Raw genomic sequence first — 18,945 nt, forward strand, 5'->3', positions numbered from 1 at the left:
AGAGTATTTATACTGCAGCAATTGAAACACATTCCTGGCTCTGGTATTCTCACAGCGAAACATTTGATGAGCTAGTCGCATCATGTCTTTGCTGTGATGTGAGGGTAGGATGCAATGGACCCAGGCTATGGGAAAGTGAAACTTGACGATTTGACCTCAGGGCAGCGAAGGTACACGAGGTTCATTACGACCACGCTGTCAGAGTGCTGCAACACTGAGAGGAGGAGGATTATTTACAACTTGCAACCGGCCCTAAAAGGAAGAAAACAGCACAGAAATTCAGGGAAATGTGTTAAATGATTATAAATTTCCACCCCGACAGTCCAGTAAAATGGCACTTGAAGAGATGTCTACATGCTCTAGTTGGGCTTATTAAAGGCAACCGTAGCAGAATCAGCATTTTGTTTCGTCAGCTTCGCCAAGCTGCTGCTGCCACTTTCTCGCTAAGTGGTTTATAAGAAATCATTTGCCTTTCTCTGTTGTTTGCACCGGTTTTATATCAGGGTGATTGAGAGTGAATACTGTCAACAATGGAAAGTGCTCCAAATCCCTTTTCATCTCTGCTCTTGTATCAGAAGGTCATAAAATCACTGCCTGGCCTCCTTGCTGAGACATTGGTGTGCTATGACACCACTCAAAGGAAAGTCCATTTGGGTCTTTTCACCCGCTGTGACGCTGAAAAGGCCATCCATCCCCCACCTGGGGCATTCACGCTTGGCTTTTCACTTAGAGTTTTAAGAAACATCAATTGAAAGGCAAAAAAAGAAGAAGAAAAATATAAATACACTTGATTTGCCGTTCCTCAAGTGCTGAGATTAAAGGCACAATCCTTCCTGTCAGTCTAACAGTCTAAAAGTAGATTTTCTGTCTTTTTTTTGTTTTTCTGCACAGGTTCGTCACGAAAGCACAGCGCCTCTCACTGGTGCCTGCAGAATATCGCACAAGAATCAGTCGACAGCTCCGATGAGGAGTTCTTCGACGCCAGAGGTTAGTATCATATTATTATTTTGATATTCATCTCCAGCTTGTCTGCCATACAGTGACAGTCTCAGCTTATGTATCAACTCGTCAGACCTTGTAGCCCATAAGGGTCTTAAAGGAATGCAGCTTGCGGATTTTGTTCTGTGTTCTTCTTATTTCCAAGTTTCTGGGACTATATTTTGGGAGATCGTTCTAAATGCAGGTTACAGGTACCGCAGCACTGGTACAGACTGGGCCTGGTCAAGCAGGCTACTACAAACACAACAGTAAACACTACTTTAACACTACTTTTCCCACTCCTCATTGTGTGGGGATAGGAGGTCAGAAGGAGCTGGAGTAAAAGGATGACATCTTAGCGTCTGGTAGAAATGTTAGTTTTACACACAAAAATTCGAGGAAAATATAAACAACAACCTTTAACATAGGTTACTATTGTTTGTCCAGACAAAGAAAAACAACAAGTGTGTACAACTGAGAAGTGGAAACCTTTTTATTTATTTCCCCAATGATTAAATTGGTCATCAAAATAGCGACATACATTATGTAAACTTACTATTCACCAGGCAGTTACTGGTTAGCTTTGAGCTGCATCAGTAAGCAACCTCTCTCCTCACCTGTCCACCAAATACCACAAAAAGTGACAACTTGGTGCCACTTTTGTCTCATTAAGAACAGTTTGTGAAATATAAAACAAATGATATAGCCTACGTGAGTTATTATTTGCTGTTTATTGTTTGATTCAGTCATTCCAAAAACTTTGGAAATACCTTATTTGTCTTTAATAATGTTAAATGTATTTCTGTACTTTGAGTGATACCTCAAAACATTTCACTTTAGATGTAGGACATTCTAGGCTGAAATGTATGAAGTGTGGGAAGCCCTTGCTTACAGGTTGTTACAGGTTGTTATTTAGTGTGGGGAACCCAGATTAGTCCCTTGTTTTCTAAAGCCGGGGTAATGAAGAACAACTGTAATGAATGACTCACAAGACCCAGGGGAATTTTCTGACAACTGTATGCTGGTGTGGAGGGGTGGTGGTATCTGTTCACTGTCGTAGTTCCCACTGAACTGGGTAAAATCCGACTTTAGAAGAACGGGTCTGGTTGAGTCTGGCAGAACAAACCAGGCAGAATGGGTAACAAATGGATTTTGAATTAACTTTCATAATCTTTAAATTGGTAAAACTGATTTCACTGTCCGCTTCACTGCAGAGGATTCTTGTAATTTTATTCAAGATGTCAGACTGGCCAGAAATAGAGCCACTTGAGAACATATTCCACTATGAGCCTTTTCACAGTCCCAGAGGGAGTTCGTCAGGGAATAAGTGGAATACTTACCCCACCAATTATCCACCACAAGTGTATATCCCCAGAGAGACTGATGGTAGAGATACTAATCAAGTATGTGTTATTATTATAACATGCTCTTATTTTACATTAGGTCAGTCAATAGCTGAGGGTGTGTTGAGGGTCTCTGGTGTCCAACATTCCTTCATTTAACATAAAACATCCTTAAGACGAGGCACATTAGACACCATCTGGAACTTGCTCCACTCTGTTTCCTTGGTGGAAATTGTATGTGCCGTGGTATAATATCACATGTTGTGTTCATGGAAATTTGATGAATCAATTTTTCATTCTCTTCTCTTCACTCTCTCTTTTATTTATCTCATTTTCCCTTCTTTCTCCCTGCCTCAATCTTTTTCATTTGCTCCCCTCCCTTAATTTTCTCTTTCCCTTCACTTCCCCCCTGAGCTCATTCTTGACACAGAAAAGGCATGTTCATTGCACACAATCCCAGAAAACATGAAATATTTATCCTTATCACAGCTGTCACAGAGCTGAGCTGTGCATCGCTCAGAATGCATTTTATGAGACTGGAGTCGAGGCGAATATCTGCTCAGAGGAAGATAAGTGAGGACATGCACCTCACCATCCTTGAGATTCAACACTCAGCTATGAAAGTTCTTCACTGAGTGTGAAGAGACAGGAAAACAGAGACGTCCTTTATCCTTTATCATTATAGGAAGAAGCTCCACAATAGTGCAAAACAAAGGACATTGTCCTCACGTTTGTGGATTGTGGTGTTTATGGCTCATGTTCATCTGTTCGAACACTGAAGGTGTTGTATGACGCTGTATCCACCTTTTTCCGAACGTCAAAAACGTAGCCTGTTTTGCCGGTTTTGCTCTTCCGGTGGAATTTTATGTTTACGTTTCCATGGTTTCAGTAGTCGCGGTAAATGCATGGATTTTTTTTTTTTTTCTCCAATGAAAATCTGTAAAACGCATGGATCATCACACCAGCTTTTAACAGTGGATATCACACAAATTGACATCCGTGTTAAAAGCCAGAGTTAATAGATCCATGCGTTTACCGCAACTATGACAACGACTGAAAACCATGGAAACGGAAACGTACAATCCCACCAAACCGGCAAAACCGGCTTCCGGGTTTGCCCATAGATGATGTTCAGAAACTTGTGGATTAGTGACAAATTTGTGTTGATTTGATTTCTTGCTGGGAGATGGATGAGATATTTGATACCACTCGTGTTTGTAGTAAAGTGAAAGCAGTAAACTGCAAATCTGACTCTTTCAAAAGCCAAAGTTATACTGTACTGTATATTTATATATGTATATGTATGATTTGATTGAGTTGTGTCATGACAAGAAAAAGGCAGAGACTCAAGAAATTCACTTTACTGTGAAGTATTGATTACCCTTGATTGCATTTTCGTCACATGTGGATTAGTGAGTGCTGTCAGCTTTAGTTCCTTCTTTTTTTCTGACAAGCACCACACCTGTCAATGGAGCCTGGCGACCTACAGTGTAGAAGTCCCCAGAAAAAGAGTAAATTCCCTAATTAGATGTGCAATATACACATCTTGTTTTGGTTTTCTGCAGCCACAGTGTGATTTTATTGAATTTCAGAGTTTGGAGTAGTATCAGTGACGCCAAAGTTTCCACATTGATCTGTAATGAGATATGATTGTTGCCTTGTGCTCAGCAGGGGATCTGGATTTGAGTCCAAGTGCTTATGGTACCACTCAGTTCTTGTTCCCATCTCAGGCCATTTCCCCCTGCCTCGCTAATTGGATCATTATTTGCTGGCTTGTTCTTTTTAGACCAAATATATCACATCTCATTTTTTACCATGTCTCAGTGATGCACAGAAGTGGAAGGACTTTGTGGCGGGCTGGTGTTTTTGAGGTATTAGGTTGGATTATCCTTTTAAGTTGCATGAAAGCAAGGCTGTTGGAGTCCCTAAGAAGAAGCAACAGCAAAAGATGAAAAACAACAAAGAAAGTTTCATTTTGTGAAGGAAAAAAAGGACATATACCAGAAAGTGAGTTTTTGAAGGCTGTTTTTTTCTTGTGGTCTAAGCTCAGGGGGAAAGTAAAGCTGTGTCCTGCAAAAAAGGAAACAGAACAAGTTATTCCAAACATACGCTCAGTATGAAGGATGTCTCCCTTAAAAGGGAAACCAGAGCAAGGTCATGAAAGGTTGTTGAAATTATGGCCCTATAGTCACTTGCTAACTGCAAAGACTGACTCACAGTCTCAGCAGCATATAACTGGTATGGCAGTTTTTATTTCTACACTGTAAGTATGTTTTCTTTGGCCAGAAGCAGAGAGAAACAGAGGGAATAAGATTAAAGAGTGATTGAGGAGGCGTTTGTCATATTATGAGCCCACAAGTCAAACCATCACAATAAGCTGGAGGGAGTGTTATTTATGTGCTTATGATGAATGCCCTCATCCACACAGTGTAACCCAGTGGACAGAAAACGGATGAAAAATGAATGAAGACTGTCAGGACTTTGCTCAGAACTCTACTAAAAAGATAAAAAGAATCAGATTGTTACTGTTATCACTCTGTGTGTGTGTGTGTGTGTGTGTGTGTGTGTGTGTGTGTGTGTGTGTGTGTGTGTGTGTGAGTGTGTTCACTTGCTGCCACTGTATAGATTGTAATGTAATGAGAATTATATCTTGTAGGAGCCTCTTGATAATGGGAGGCTCATTCTACACACAAAAAAATTAGGAAGTGGAAACGTATTCTGTTGCTCTTGACGTCACTTCCTGACACGTCAGTGTACTTGGCCAATGGCAGAGAAGCTGCAGCCTTCTGATCAAAGGCTAGAGCAACATGAGTGTTTGACGTCTTCTGTTGTTTATCGTCTGTAATCCAGCCATTTAGCTTTGAGAAGAAACAACGATCATTTTCATCCTTGGCTGTATCTTTTCACATTGTTGGCACTCGCACAGGGTCAATAATATAGGACAAGTACAGTAACTGTTTTTAAACATCATCTTCCAGTTCGAGGGGATTGCAGTAGAGCAGTAGTCGATATCAACCAGGAAGTTATTTCAGTCATGGCCACAGATGTTGTTTATCCTAATAGGCCAACTCACCTCAAACCAACTGATCATTTGTTTCACTTCCTAAAGATCAGACTGAGAAGTGAAAATGGGTGCAGCACAAGTCTGACAGTCTCTTTAGGTAAAATGCTTGGGTCACTGACTTCAGACCTGCATAAGGCACTGATTGAACAGGCTCAGATCTAAAAAGCAAATATTTCTTCAATTTGAGACTTGGGTTCATTTTCCATAAACTGATGTTGTTGTTGTGTCCGACAGTGTTTGTATGATGTTGTGTGGAGGCAACACAGCTGTTGGCTGGAGGATTTGATGCTGTCATCTCTGCTGATCATCCCAACAGCTGCCTCTAGCCACACACACACACAGGACAGTTTGTCACATTGCCTCCCTTGAGCTGACCTGCAGTGACAATGAAAAGAAGTGTACAGTAGCCTACGTTTACATGCAGAGCTTAATCGAGCTATGCTCAAAATTTGATTTTGGCGTCTAATCAGACTTCTGTCCTTGTCCCAGTTTACATGCAGCTAAGAAAAACCGAATAACTGACAGGAACACCAGGGAAACCAGGTGACGGTACTGCGTCATTTCAGTGGGTTAATACGGAACCTTTTCCGGTTGACCTATTAGCCAGACGGCAGACCGGCATTTTCGAACAACAGCGAGATGGTTAATCGTACAGCTTTGTTCATCTCGTACGTAATGTGCGCGTTACTTATTGTGCGGATAAGGTGCACTCTATCCCTCATGGTCATAGTGATTTTGAGAGGCAGACAAGAACGCTCTGACGCTCCGGGGTCTCATGCCAGCGTGGGGGGTGTGGAGCATGTGCACATGTGTTGTCCAGTTAAACTCTGATTACGGCGTATACATGCCGGAGAAAGTTGAATTTCAATCGCATTATCTGTCGGAGAACTCCGATATTAGTTGGACTAACGCGTTTACATGCACTCAGTTGTCCAGTTATAGTCGAAATAAGGCAATCATTTGTTTTTTTCAAGCGTCATTTAAACAGATTACTGCTGTCAGAGCAGAGAGTCTCAGGCCAACATCCAGACACACAAAAGGCGCGTTTCCAGAAAGCTCCGAAATAAGCAGCATTTTTAAAACCCAATAATACTAAAAACGTGAGACGGCCGGAAAAAAGAGAGAATAAGTCAGTAAAAGAAAAGAGTAGCAGTAGGCCTGGTAAAACAAAGTGTGATAAATACGCGATCGCGGGATTACGTGACAATCGAGATGGCAATCTTTTATTTATTTATTTTTTTTTAGAAAGTGTCGGAAAAAGAACAACAACAAGAGCAGTAAAAAAATAAAAAATAAAAAAATAAAAACCCTGTACACCGACCAAGCGATGATCGAAACTGTCGCATGTCACCATCAGAGCCCGGTGGGTCCTGTCTGCAGTGGAGACACGGCCACCGAGAGGGCCGAGTGAGAGGACGGTTCCTGTAGATGTTCCTACCCCCTCCTTTTACCAGGAACTCCTGCAGTGGAAACGCGGCTAAAGAAAGTTAGAAGTGAAGATGCTGGGCAGCTTTCTGACCCGTCCACCTACAGCGTCACCTCCACTGTATTAAGTATACAATGTTCATTTTCCACCAGTGGCAGGTAAAGCTCCATTTTATCTAGAGTCCAGACCCAGAAGCTCTCAGACGTGACTGTTCAAAAGAAAGAGAGGAGATAACAGGACATTTGAAGCTAACATTAAAAGCAGCAAAGCAACACCCAAAGCACTATTCTCAGGAAGGTTAAGATTTCTATTCTAGCAGTCTATCCAGGCAATGCACTTTACTTCTGTTGGATCGTTTGATGCTTTGTGTGTGTGAGACCACATGCAGAAAGAAGAAGGACCACCTTAAATTTTAGTTTGAAAAGCCAACAGAATACAGGCCTGTAAACAGCTTAGCATGTAGAGTGCCATGAAATTATTTTCTCTCATTTTATTTCTGCACCTAAGGACTCTTACTGAAGAGTTTATACATTTTTCAGGGTTTTCTCAGTATTTTGTTCTTTACTGAGCCGGTAGGATTGTCTCAGTCTAATCAGATATGAAAAAGATTGAAGATGTCAAATATTTACTCAACAAGATGAAACAGTGCTTCATTCAGATAAATCTGGCTGTGGTTTGGTTAGAGAATTTGGAGAGGACAGTGCACATTAATAAATAAAAGCCAGAGGCTAATTTTCAACTGTAGTCCTCCTGGCAAGATGTTAAAAGCCATTAAAATAAACAACAAGGACACAAGGAACATAATACATGAAAACAGGGACACAGGAAACACAAAAATCAGCGCAAGAATAGAACATATCCAGAAACCAGCAGACAATGACACTAAATAAGAGACAATTAACATGACACTACTAAAAACAAAAACAAAAGATAGACAGCAGGTGCAGCAATGTAAAGACCGTTTCTTGAACACAACGAAACCAAAGACAATACAATGTAATAAAGTGCTACAGTGCTCAGAATAAATGTGTCAGTTTTTTTATTTGTGTGATCTGAAGACTACTTAGAGTTCTGTAGCCTTGTATGTTTGAAAATATATATTGAGGAAAGCTGAGGCAGTGATAACTGATCATTTAAACCTTATACTGAAGTTAGGTCTAGTGATAAATCGCCTCAATGCATTGAATCTTTATATGTGTAATGGATTTTGTTTGTGAGTTTTATTGTTTCAGCTCTGTGAAGGCTGTTGGTCAATAACAGCAGCTGCGCGGGTGGGGGGGTGGGGGGTATTTATGCAGGATTGCTTTCACTACCTCTTTTTCACTCCCTCTAAAGCATCACATGAATTCCAGCAGCTCTCCACTTGCCTGTAGTAATAAAAATGAAAAATCATATCTCTGCTCCAAACCCCCACCCCCCAACGGCATCATTCAACCTCTGTTAACCCCTTGATGCACTGAAAACTACATGTGTTTGTGCAGAAGGATGGAAAGCCCCATTTTTCTATCACAGCAGAATGAGCCTTCCGGCTGCGTGAGCGAATGCCAGCTTGATTGTCATATTGTTTATTGATATGAGCTGTTGACAAATTTGCTGTGTGTTAATCCAGATTTGTTATTTGATGACATGAATTTAAATAATGAGGTGAATTGACAGATTGAGCCTGAAAGGAAATTCATGGTGTTGGCTGCTCCCACAGTTTAATGCCATAATAAATTGCCGCTGGAGCTTAACTGTGTTTGTATGCAAGTAGGACATCTATTTATTATAAGGCAGCTATCTTATTATAATGCTGTATTTCACTCAGCACTGCTTGTGGATGGAAATTGGTATGACTCTGCCAGATTGAATCTGGTCTGAAGGACAGTTCTTTGAGTATACGCAATGGTATGTAATTACAAATTTATCACAAGGAATAATTTGGCATAAACAAGTACTTGTTTGCTTTAGATGAGAAAATCAGTGTACCACTCAGTCCAATCAGTTTAATGGTACAGCCAATCACTAATTATCTCAGCTTCACATGAAGACTGCAAGGTAGCCTGGCTCTGTACAAGGGTAACTAAATCTAAGTCTACCAGCTTACTGTTAATGAAATAATGTTAAAGGTACAATATGTAAGAATGTGGCCAAAAACGGTCACTGCAGTCAAATTCAAAACACAGCGATCTCATTTTTTCTCCCAGTCGTAGCGGCAGCTCAATGGACCAGACCGGAGGCTGAAATGCCACTGACGCCGCCGTGACTGGGAGAGAGGGCTAGGTGGCGCAACATGTAAACACGTAAATTCAAAACATAAACATGATTTGCAGTCTGCAAAAAAAGATTTTTAATGCGAATACTCTGGCTGTACTATTGTTGTTGGTGAGTTCATCATGTTATATGAACATTATTCTCTCTGTCTGTCTGAGTCCCTGTTACATATTAGGAGGATTTTACGGCCAGTTGCTTTAGATTTCTTACATACTGTACCTATGTACAAACATAGCCTGTTTTGTCCTTTGTAGAAAAAAAGATCTCTTGCCAGCACTAAACATCTGCTGCAGTGAATCTTAACCAGTTGAACGACTGAAGCTTGTTTAATTCATACAGAATTAAAGCTGAAAGTGCTGGTTGCATGGCAATCTGATGTTGACAGCAGATGTAACATGATTTCAGTCTATATGCTAAGCTAAGGTGACCTCCCCCATAGCTTCATATTGCAGGAAAAGATAGACAGAGGTAAGGACTGTTGAAAATACCAAAGATGTACATCATTATTTTACTTGTTCATGAACATCTATTTTATCTTGTGTTCAATTTCTCAGTCTTGCATGTTGACTGATTACAGTGTTTTGTCTGTCCTATGTAAAAAACAAAACAAAAAAACGAAGTCAGAAGGAATGTGGAAGCAGAATATGAGAGTTTATAGTGAAGATTGCTTTGGGGCTGGTCTTCGTACCCATACTGTGCTAACAAACCTGTATTCTCAACCCTGACCTTTAAACCTCTGAACAAGTCTTGATACTCAAACAACCCAAGATCAGCCAAATCACGTAAGGAAACACATGCATGTGTTATTTTCCTCCTGATTTTAAAAGCTGTATTTTCAAAACAGCAAATGTTTTGTTGTGCAGTAGAACATGGACTCAACAATGTTTGATTACAGTTCTGCAGATCCAGATCTGGGGTCTCTTGGACTTGTGTGTGTGTTTTTTAACCAGTAGAAAATACTGTATGCTGCTTTCACATTCTTGTGGTAAAGGCCAACCTCGATGTCTCCTGGGATTTAGAAAGGGATTTAAAACAAACATAGCCTGTTTTGTCCTTTGTAGAAAAAAAGATCTCTTGCCAGCACTAAACATCTGCTGCAGTGAATCTTAACCAGTTGAACGACTGAAGCCCTGGTGTTTTTCTTTTCAAACCAGACCTCACAGGTGGTGATTCCACTGATTGCTCCTTTTCTCTTTGGTTGAAAGTTTGTTCCTCAGTTGAATCTGCTGCTGCTACAGTGTTTGATTTGAATGAAACTGTTGCTGCACAAAAATAACACTGGCACACAGATGCAGAAAATACAGTATAAGCTTATTTGTGAAACATAAAAGAAGAGATGAAACTTTAATGATCCTCCTGTGGGGGTAATAAGGAAATATACGGCTGAGTTTAGGATGGGGATTACGAGTATGAGAAGCAATATAAAAATGGCAAAACGCATGAAAGATTTATTAAAACAATTCAAAGTAAACAACATACTTTATATATTATTATATTATATAGGCTGTATATAGGCACATAAACTGCGCTATATAAAATATTCTTACATCAAATGCTGTAGCTTGCAGAAGCACAGTATTTAAAAAAAAATCAAATACAGTGGGTCACAGAAAGTGTCTCATATCAGTAGAGACAGAAATACAACAAACAGTAAAATGACAATGTGTGAAGACAAGCTACTGTAGTAAACACACAGGGTAGAAGACAAAACAAAGCCTGAAAGCATCTTTTTGGGCTAACACTAACATGCCAGTGTTAAAATGAATCCTATCCTCAGTTTAATGTCACTGAAAATCACATATATCAACCTCATTGGGGCACAAGAAATATAGAAAAGTTATGACTGATTGAGACTGTAGATATTTGTTAACCAACCATTAAACAGTCACAAAATTGAAATTAACTATTTAGAATGGGGGACTGTAAATGTTGATCATCACATAGATGCTCAGAAATTTCCAAATTTCCATTTTCTAAGAATTAAATCATGACTCACGTCACAATAAAATTAAATAAATTATTACATAGTATGCCGTATATATATAACCTTATTGTTTATATTACAGTTATTATATAATCCCTGAGCCTGCATGTGAGCTATGTTCTTGGCGTTTCAATCCAAACCATTTTCAGTAGCCTACTCACCTGACAGACTCATCCTGTTTATGCCATTTCACAGGATAATCCCCTAAGCAATCTCATTTTCATAGTGTATCATAGGAGGTTGAATGGGCCTAAAATGAAGCCAGAAGTAGTGTTGAGGTAATTCCTCTTCAATGAATGCATAATGATGAGATCAAGGAATTGAGAAGTGCAAAAAAAAAGAAGAATAGAAGAATTGCAGTGGTAGAGGTCAACCAAGGCCATTTATTCAGTCTTTAACAATTACAGCATCTATTCTTCTCTCTTCCACTCTGACACTTATTCACTCTGAGCTGACAGGTTGAAGGATGTTTCTAAATCCCCTCTCTCCCCCTTGGGGCTGTCCGCTGCAGGTAAATAACACACTTCTATTTCTCCTTTTGCCTGTTGTTAAAATCCGATTTTGCTCTTCTCTCGCATACCAAAGGCAGGAGATGTGGCAGCTCCAGTCTCTGCCTGATTCTTGCATTTGATTTTTTTCTTTTGTGCTGCATCTGATTGCTGTGGATCGGAAGCTTTTTAGTGTAGGTACTTTTTTTCATTGAGCTCAAAGAAATTTTGACAGAAGAGCTTGTATTTTGGCAGTTCTCCCTCCAGGAGATGATTCAGTAACCTGCATTTTCAGTGTCTGGTGCAAAGCCTGCTTTGCATTCTCATCCTGTCCAAACACAAGCTTTCTTACACCCCTGCAACGCTGTGTTAAGATCCACATCTCTGTGTCTCTCTTTGTTGCTCCTCTCCATTTTCTTTGTGCTTATCAATGTGTGTTTGAATCTGCAAGTTGTTGGTGTTTTATGTCCCTGCATCATTACATTCAGCTCAGTAAGGTCTGACCGTAGGAGGAGAGGGGGGTCCAAAGGAGGGGGCAGTCAGTGCAGATAGTGAAAGACAAACTGTGACCAGTAGACCGGCGGCTGTGTGATCCAAAGGGACAGCCCATACAGCCCTTAGTCACAGTCTCTCCGAGCTGCCAGGCTGCAATGTGTGAGAGAGGAGAGAAGTACGTCAGGTAGAGGGGTTTCTTCCTGCATGACTCATCCTGTCTAAGACTCTCTTCGATGACAGTCTGTGACGAGCAGACAACCATTTTGGTCATGCTGAACCACACCAGGCTTGTACTTTCACTCCAGAAATGGAGCAGAGCATGTCCTTTAACCGTGACATGGTGATGGTTTGGTTTTTTTAAAATGCAGTGCATGTCCTTGCAGTTTTTTTGGTTTCTCTGGCTGTTTAGACCTCAGCTTAGGTGTAATCTTGAGGAAGCCCTGCCTGAAATGACGTTATGTAATAATAACGCTTGATGTCATTTGCTCCCATTGGTTGTTAGGGGAAACAGGTATTTACAATCCATAGTTACATTTTCAGGTAAGGCAACCTCTAGTGGGCCATGACAATAATGTTGGTAGAAAAAGAGCAATTCGGGTGGGATCATCCCTATGTTCCCCAGGTCCTATGTTCCCCGCTTTGTATGGGATCGGGGAACATAGGACCCTTTTTCTAAAAAAGGTCCTATGTTCCCCGCTTTTCCCCAAAAGGGTCCTATGTTCCCCGCTGTGTATGTGACCAGGGAACATAGAACCCTTTTTTAGAAAAAGGGTCCTATGTTCCCCGCTTTTCCCCAAAAGGACCCGGGGAACATGCGATTTTTGGTCCCATACCTGGAAGTTGAATTGTGACTTTGCAGATTTTTGCCTATTTTTGAGTGAGAAGTTGAGTTGTGACTTTGAGTGAGAAGTGCAATTGTCCCATTGGTTGGGTTTAGGCAATGAAGAAAGGAGTTGGTTTAGTAAAAAGACCAGGTAGAGGCTAGACAGGCCAGATAGATAGAGTCCAGATAAGTAGAGAGAGTCCATCAACAAGCAACAGTGGGGAACATACCTTCAACAACACACACCTTTTTCTAAAAAAGGGTCCTATGTTCCCCAGTATGTATTGCGACCGGGGAACATAGGACCGTTTTTGGGAAAAACGGGGAACATATAGGACCCTTTTTCAAAAAGAGGATGGGGGAACATAGGACCCGGGGAACATAGGTACGCTCCCATTCGGGTGATGTAGTAGCTACATAGAGACAAGGGATGTGCTAACTAAACTACTAACTTTTTCCACTGAGAAAGTTCCTGGTAAAAATTTAGGAGGTGGTAACTGTACATGAACGTCCTCTCACTCTGCCCTATAGGCTACTGTGTCTTCACTGCAGAGTAGGACACGTGTAGGACCCACCGGACTCTTAAGGCGATGTTAACATTGTGCAGCAGTTTTGATCATTGCGCATTCGTTGTGTGGCAGTTTTTCTTTTACTGCGTTTGTTGTTGTTGTTGTTTTTTTCCGGCAGTGTGGACACTTTCCACTAATGCTCCTCTTCTGCTGGGTTTTAAAGAGGAACTATGCAGGGTTTTTAGCTTAACTGTGCAACATTTTTACCTTAATTGAACAGCTTCTGAGTAATTGTGATGGTTAAATAAATGACTTTCTATACGACTCGCAACATATATAATGTTATCCACCGCTCCAAGGATTGCTTTCTCGCCGGCTTCGTTGAAAACAAATGCACATGGCCAGGAGGAGGGTTAGCAAAACAGCGGAAAAGCGACTGGACTTGCATAGTTCCCCATTAGAAATTCTGCAATTTTTGCACTTTCTGTCACATCCCACTTTGAATATACCCGATCAGCACCAAGTAACTCTCAAGCCCCACCACACTTTTCAAATAAGTCTCAAGGTTAGAAACACAACAATGTAAACATAACAGTGTGTGTTTAGAAGAAGACTCTGTAGGGCATCTTTTTAAATTAAGTGCAGGCAGCACGTGATGCAGCACTTATGAGACTGTCTCTATCAGCTAATAGTCAAATAGCCGCCTCCAGTAACATGGCTGAAGCTGCAACAGTCTTCTCACAGTGGATGGTGGACTAGTAAATATACAGTATATATAGTATATATAAATAAACATGTCACACCTCTGACTGTAGGGTGTATTTAATCTTTCTAAACATAATTCAGGGCAAAATTAAGTTTTATCTTTTGCCAGCCTGCAAGTGTTGGCAACGGCGAAACAATTGTTATTCAATTTGACAAGTCAGTGCGAAAAACACACGTATTTACTAGACTTAGTTGTTTGCCATGTCGTTGGCTCTCTTCTGGCATTTTGTTGTTTTGTTTACTGCACATTAAGCTGTCTCCTCAGGTTAGCAGAAGCAACGTGTGTACTGTCTGGCAAGCCAAATTTAAATGAAGCTGAGAGCACGCTCAGTTGCTACAAACGAGATGGTGTGTGTACACCTTCTGCCAAAGGGGGAAACTGCCCGCCCAGACAGGTGCCGCAAAACTAACATAAGAGTGAGGGAGATGTCAGTCTGAACTGCAGATCTGTAAGGCCTTTAATGTTGTTTAGCTTTGATCAGTTTGAGCTTCAAGATCAATGAGTTGCCATATTACTGATAGAGAGAGGAATAGGATTTTGCCTGTGCTGCTCTGTCTTACTCATCTGTGTGTGTGTTTGTGTGTGTGTCCCAGCAGATGTTATGGAGGGGAAGAGCGCCATTCTGCTGGGCATGAGTCAGTGGAACTCAAATGACCTGGTGGAGCAGATCGAAACTCTGGGACACATGGAGGCCCACTCACATGGTACAGCCTGCACGCACACACACACACACACACACACACACATAGACACAGATTTATAACTGATACTCAGACACACACACATACACTACTCGTGTGTGCACAGCAGAGGTGTGTATTTTACTTACTTACACATCCATAATGAAGGTTCAAATTGGCTGGAATGAGAGTGAGAGTAACCCACTGAATGATGATAATGGTGGGTAGACCGTAAATGGACTGCAGCTTCTATTTAAAGCCACATTAAATACGTTTCTGGCCACTAGGGGGCAGAGAGTAGTGGTTTGGGAGAGCCCAAACCACTGGAGAGAGCTCAAACCACTACCCTGATTTCATTTTATTGAGAACGACATTTCACACCAACAGTTATTCAAGACAAACACCACAATGGGTTGTTATCGGTTCATCATTGGATTACAAACCTAGTTTGAAGACCTATCAAACACAATGGCTTGGATTTATATACCACTTTTCTAGGCACTCAAAGCGCTTTAATGACACCATTATTCACTCATGCTACATTCATGGTAAGCTACGTCTGTAGTCTGGGGCAGTTTGACAGACTGCCAATGTGCGCCAAACGGCCCTACCGACAACCCCCAAACATTCATACGCATTCACACAAGACAAGGTGGGTGTAAGGTGTCTTGTCCAAGGACACTAAAACAGCAACTAGGACACAGCAGGATTCAAACCGCTGTGTCCTAGTTGCTGGACGACCTGCTCTAACTCCTGAACCACTGTCACCAGATTCTTTTTTGCCGTACAACCATCAACTCTTACCCCCGATTTCCACATACTCTAAAAATAAGTGGTTGCTATGCTTTCTGATTTTTCTTGATTGCATTGATTAAAGAGACCCCGAGGAGTTTGCTTTTAGTTATAAAAGAGTCTCATATTCATCTATGAATCTACGTTACACATGCTTGTTAATGGGTCAATTTTCGATAAATATATCGTTTTGTCTTTATAGTTATTTTGATATTATTATTATTTAGTGGTCGGCTCGCCCAGCATTTCCTAGTTTTGGTTTCCTGGATGCTGTCATCATGGTCATGAGAATAACGCAGCCGGATCGCTAGTTGGATCACTATTTGGCATCGTTTATGGTCGGAACTACGACGGTATCTGATCGTCTTCGAACCTCCAACTTTTTTTTTTTTTTTTTTGGCTTTTCAGGCCTTTAGGACCATTGAAAGAGACAGAAAAATGGGGAGGCTGTGTTTAGCTCCAACTGAGCTAAACACAGCCCCCGAACTTTCATTTTTGATTAATGAAAACATTCTTGGCAAATGTTTTTGTTTTCGTCCGTCTTGCACCAGTCCAAGAATTTCACTGTGCATGCGGAGGCTCATAGGAAATCTAGTGTGAAAACACTTCGCTTTCTGAAACTCCTCGTAGTCCCTTTAATGCTGTTGTGTTTTTTCAGTCTAGGATCATGTTGTGTTTCTGGCCATTTGATGTACAGTGTGTCTATATATTCACTAATCTTTTAAGCCCTGGTCACTTCACTAACACTTTGATAACCTTCACTAGACACTTATTTAATTGTCTTTTTACCATTCAGTGTTAAGCAGGCAGCATAAACTCAGCTTATCAACGCTTGTCTTCAGGAAATAGCTTATATTTTTATACAGAGGTTAAAGGGTCAGTGAGATCTGTAAATGTGTGGGAGGCAAAACCAAAGCAATGAGCTAAAAGTGGCTAAAAACTGCACAGACCTGCAGTGGGTGTTATTTCCTTGGTGTTTCAGTGTTGTGAGTGACCTTTTCACATTACACTCCTTTGATATCAAAGGGGTTACTTCATGCAGGCTTCTATCTCAAAAACTGTTGTTAAACTTTGAGATCTGAAGTGAAACAGTTTAGATGGTCATTGCTTGCGAAATGTGAACAGTTTGTTATTCATGCTTTAGTTGAGCATGAGTGAGCAGAGGCACATAGTGAACACAAGATAAACGGAAGGGTGCCTGAGATCTGACTTGCAGATACGCAGTGTGTTTCAAGCTCAGCGCTCCTTCTCCCTGCTCACTGATGCCTGAGGAAGAAACACTGATCTTGAAACACATGCATCTGCATTCGTCCTCTGCTCCTTCTGCGCCACAGTTTATCTATGCACATTGGTTAAAATTGAATATACTCTTTGCCAGGAAAAAAAGGTTCTGATGTTTTTCATTTTAGGCTAGCATCGAATTTCAAACAAAACCTGTCGAGAATGCCAACGATACTGATATATGTGGATGCTCAGCTTCCTTATTCTTTCATTTCAATTCCTCTGATGTGGATCAGTTAATGAGGCAACAAAGAATTCAATGATTAAAATTAAATTAAAAGATTTACATCCTTACTCGGTGAACATGATTTTCTTTGATTTTAGAGATTTCCCTTCTTTCCTTCTTTTGTGTTTAGTTTTATGTCTCTCCATCCTCGTTATACTCACATCAAGGTCCTGAGGAATAACATGGCAACCGCAGTTCTTTATTTTTGCCTGAGCCCCACATTGAGAGACTTTTCTTAATCTTGTCTTTGAGAAGAAGCTCCTCACGTAATTCGGTAAATCAAAGAGTGTCCAAAACTGTTTCATTTGTACACTGTAAGTCAAATATTCTGAGCAGCAGAATGAACAGATGCCGTGCCTGCCTGTGTGGAGCCGTAGAAATATTTTTCAAACAAACAGTCCTGGCAGGAAGAATGTCATATTCCAGCATATTTTCACATCACTCTTCACACTGACTTTAAGTAAGTGATTCTCCAAATTAATTCTTCCTGTGAGAAAGTTATTTAATTAGATTCATTTATCGAAGTCTCTGGTGTGATTATCCAACCTCAGTAACTGAATTACATTCACCGAGAGATTTAACAGCTCAGACACAATAAGAAAAGTTTAGTTTGTGCCTTCAAAGATCATGAATCAGCCCTGGGATTTGTGCAGATCACTGGTTTTTAATAGAATCGTCAAACTCCCACAGCAGAGGATATCATGTAAGAGTGTCAAATTCAGTTGTCAGGGCTAGATTTCCATAATGTTTCACAATTTTTGTGTCTCTCTCCATGAGAAAATTGTATAGTTAAATTGTGTTTTTACTTATCAACATGCCATATTCGTGAATGAGAGTTAGGTTTTCCTCATAACCAGACAAGGACTTGGACCAAACAACAGGGGACAGAAAACAAAAACAGGCAGAGTCAAATGAACCACCGAAAAAAGTGACAATTACATCTTTTAATTGACCAACTGTGCTTTTCCTCTCGGTCATGTACAGAGAGCATTGCACTTGTTTTTGGTTTTTGTTTACTGACAAATGCTCTGCTCTTTGTGGAAGGTCAGCTCCAAAGGTTTAGAAAACTGGAGTGGATGCTTTTAATCACAGTGGTTCAGTGGGAGTGTAGTCTGGTCCTGCAGAGATGAAAGAATTCACTCCTGCAGGGATTCTGTACCAAGTCATGTGGTAGTAACTGAAGAAGTGGGTACATTGTGGATACACACACCAGTGAAGTGCTCCACTGCAGCAGCAGCACTAGTCAGTTATTATAGGGCTCCACAATAATGTTAACAGCATTTTTAATTTGCCATATAATTGTTTGTACACAAACAGTTGCTTAGTTGGTAACACAACCTCAAAAAATTGTGTATTATACACATTTATTCAAAGTTGTGTTTGTAGCCACATGAGGAATTTAAACCCCAGTATTCATTCTCCTTGTCTGTTCTGGTCTCAGCAACTCCTGAGGGAAATATTTGGCCGCTGAGCTTTTAAATTCTCCACCATGTTCACTAGCTAGTTTCTTAAGCTGCCTGCTGTGGCCAAACAATGTGAGCTGTTACACTAACACTAAGAACTAAACTAAATATTATGTGTATATTGCAAAGCACAAGGTGACTAAAGAGTCAGTTTAGTTTAGTTTAGTTCATTATACAGATCCCCATTAGCTGCGGCAAAGCCACAGCTATTCTTCTATTTGTTGAGCAGCTAGACGTACTATTGCATTTTGCCGCCTCTGTCATCAGTTACTGTAAATCTCCAGGCTCTCAACTCCTGCTTCAGACGTGGGATCAGAAAAAATGAGGGCCTTCATTCTCCATTACTCCATTAATGACAGGGTGTCTGTTGCTGG

The 18,945-nt window shown here is 40.7% G+C and overlaps 1 protein-coding gene across 2 annotated transcripts in view; it reads left to right on the forward strand.

The window, feature by feature from the left end:
- Window positions 1–18,945, forward strand: part of pitpnm3 (PITPNM family member 3) — a 90,298-nt gene that overhangs the window by 19,537 nt on the left and 51,816 nt on the right. The window contains exons 2-3 of one of the 2 annotated variants that reach the window (XM_085796142.1): window positions 892–987; window positions 14,726–14,833. In XM_085796142.1, the coding sequence (XP_085652268.1) occupies window positions 892–987; window positions 14,726–14,833 (204 nt within the window). Of the gene's footprint in view, window positions 1–891; window positions 988–14,722; window positions 14,834–18,945 lie in introns of both variants that reach the window. The other variant, XM_085796140.1, reaches the window with a different exon arrangement.

Source organism: Trachurus japonicus, chromosome 13 (assembly GCF_045865225.1).
Source record: "Trachurus japonicus isolate A0001 chromosome 13, Traja_1.0".
Classification (NCBI taxonomy): domain Eukaryota; kingdom Metazoa; phylum Chordata; class Actinopteri; order Carangiformes; family Carangidae; genus Trachurus; species Trachurus japonicus.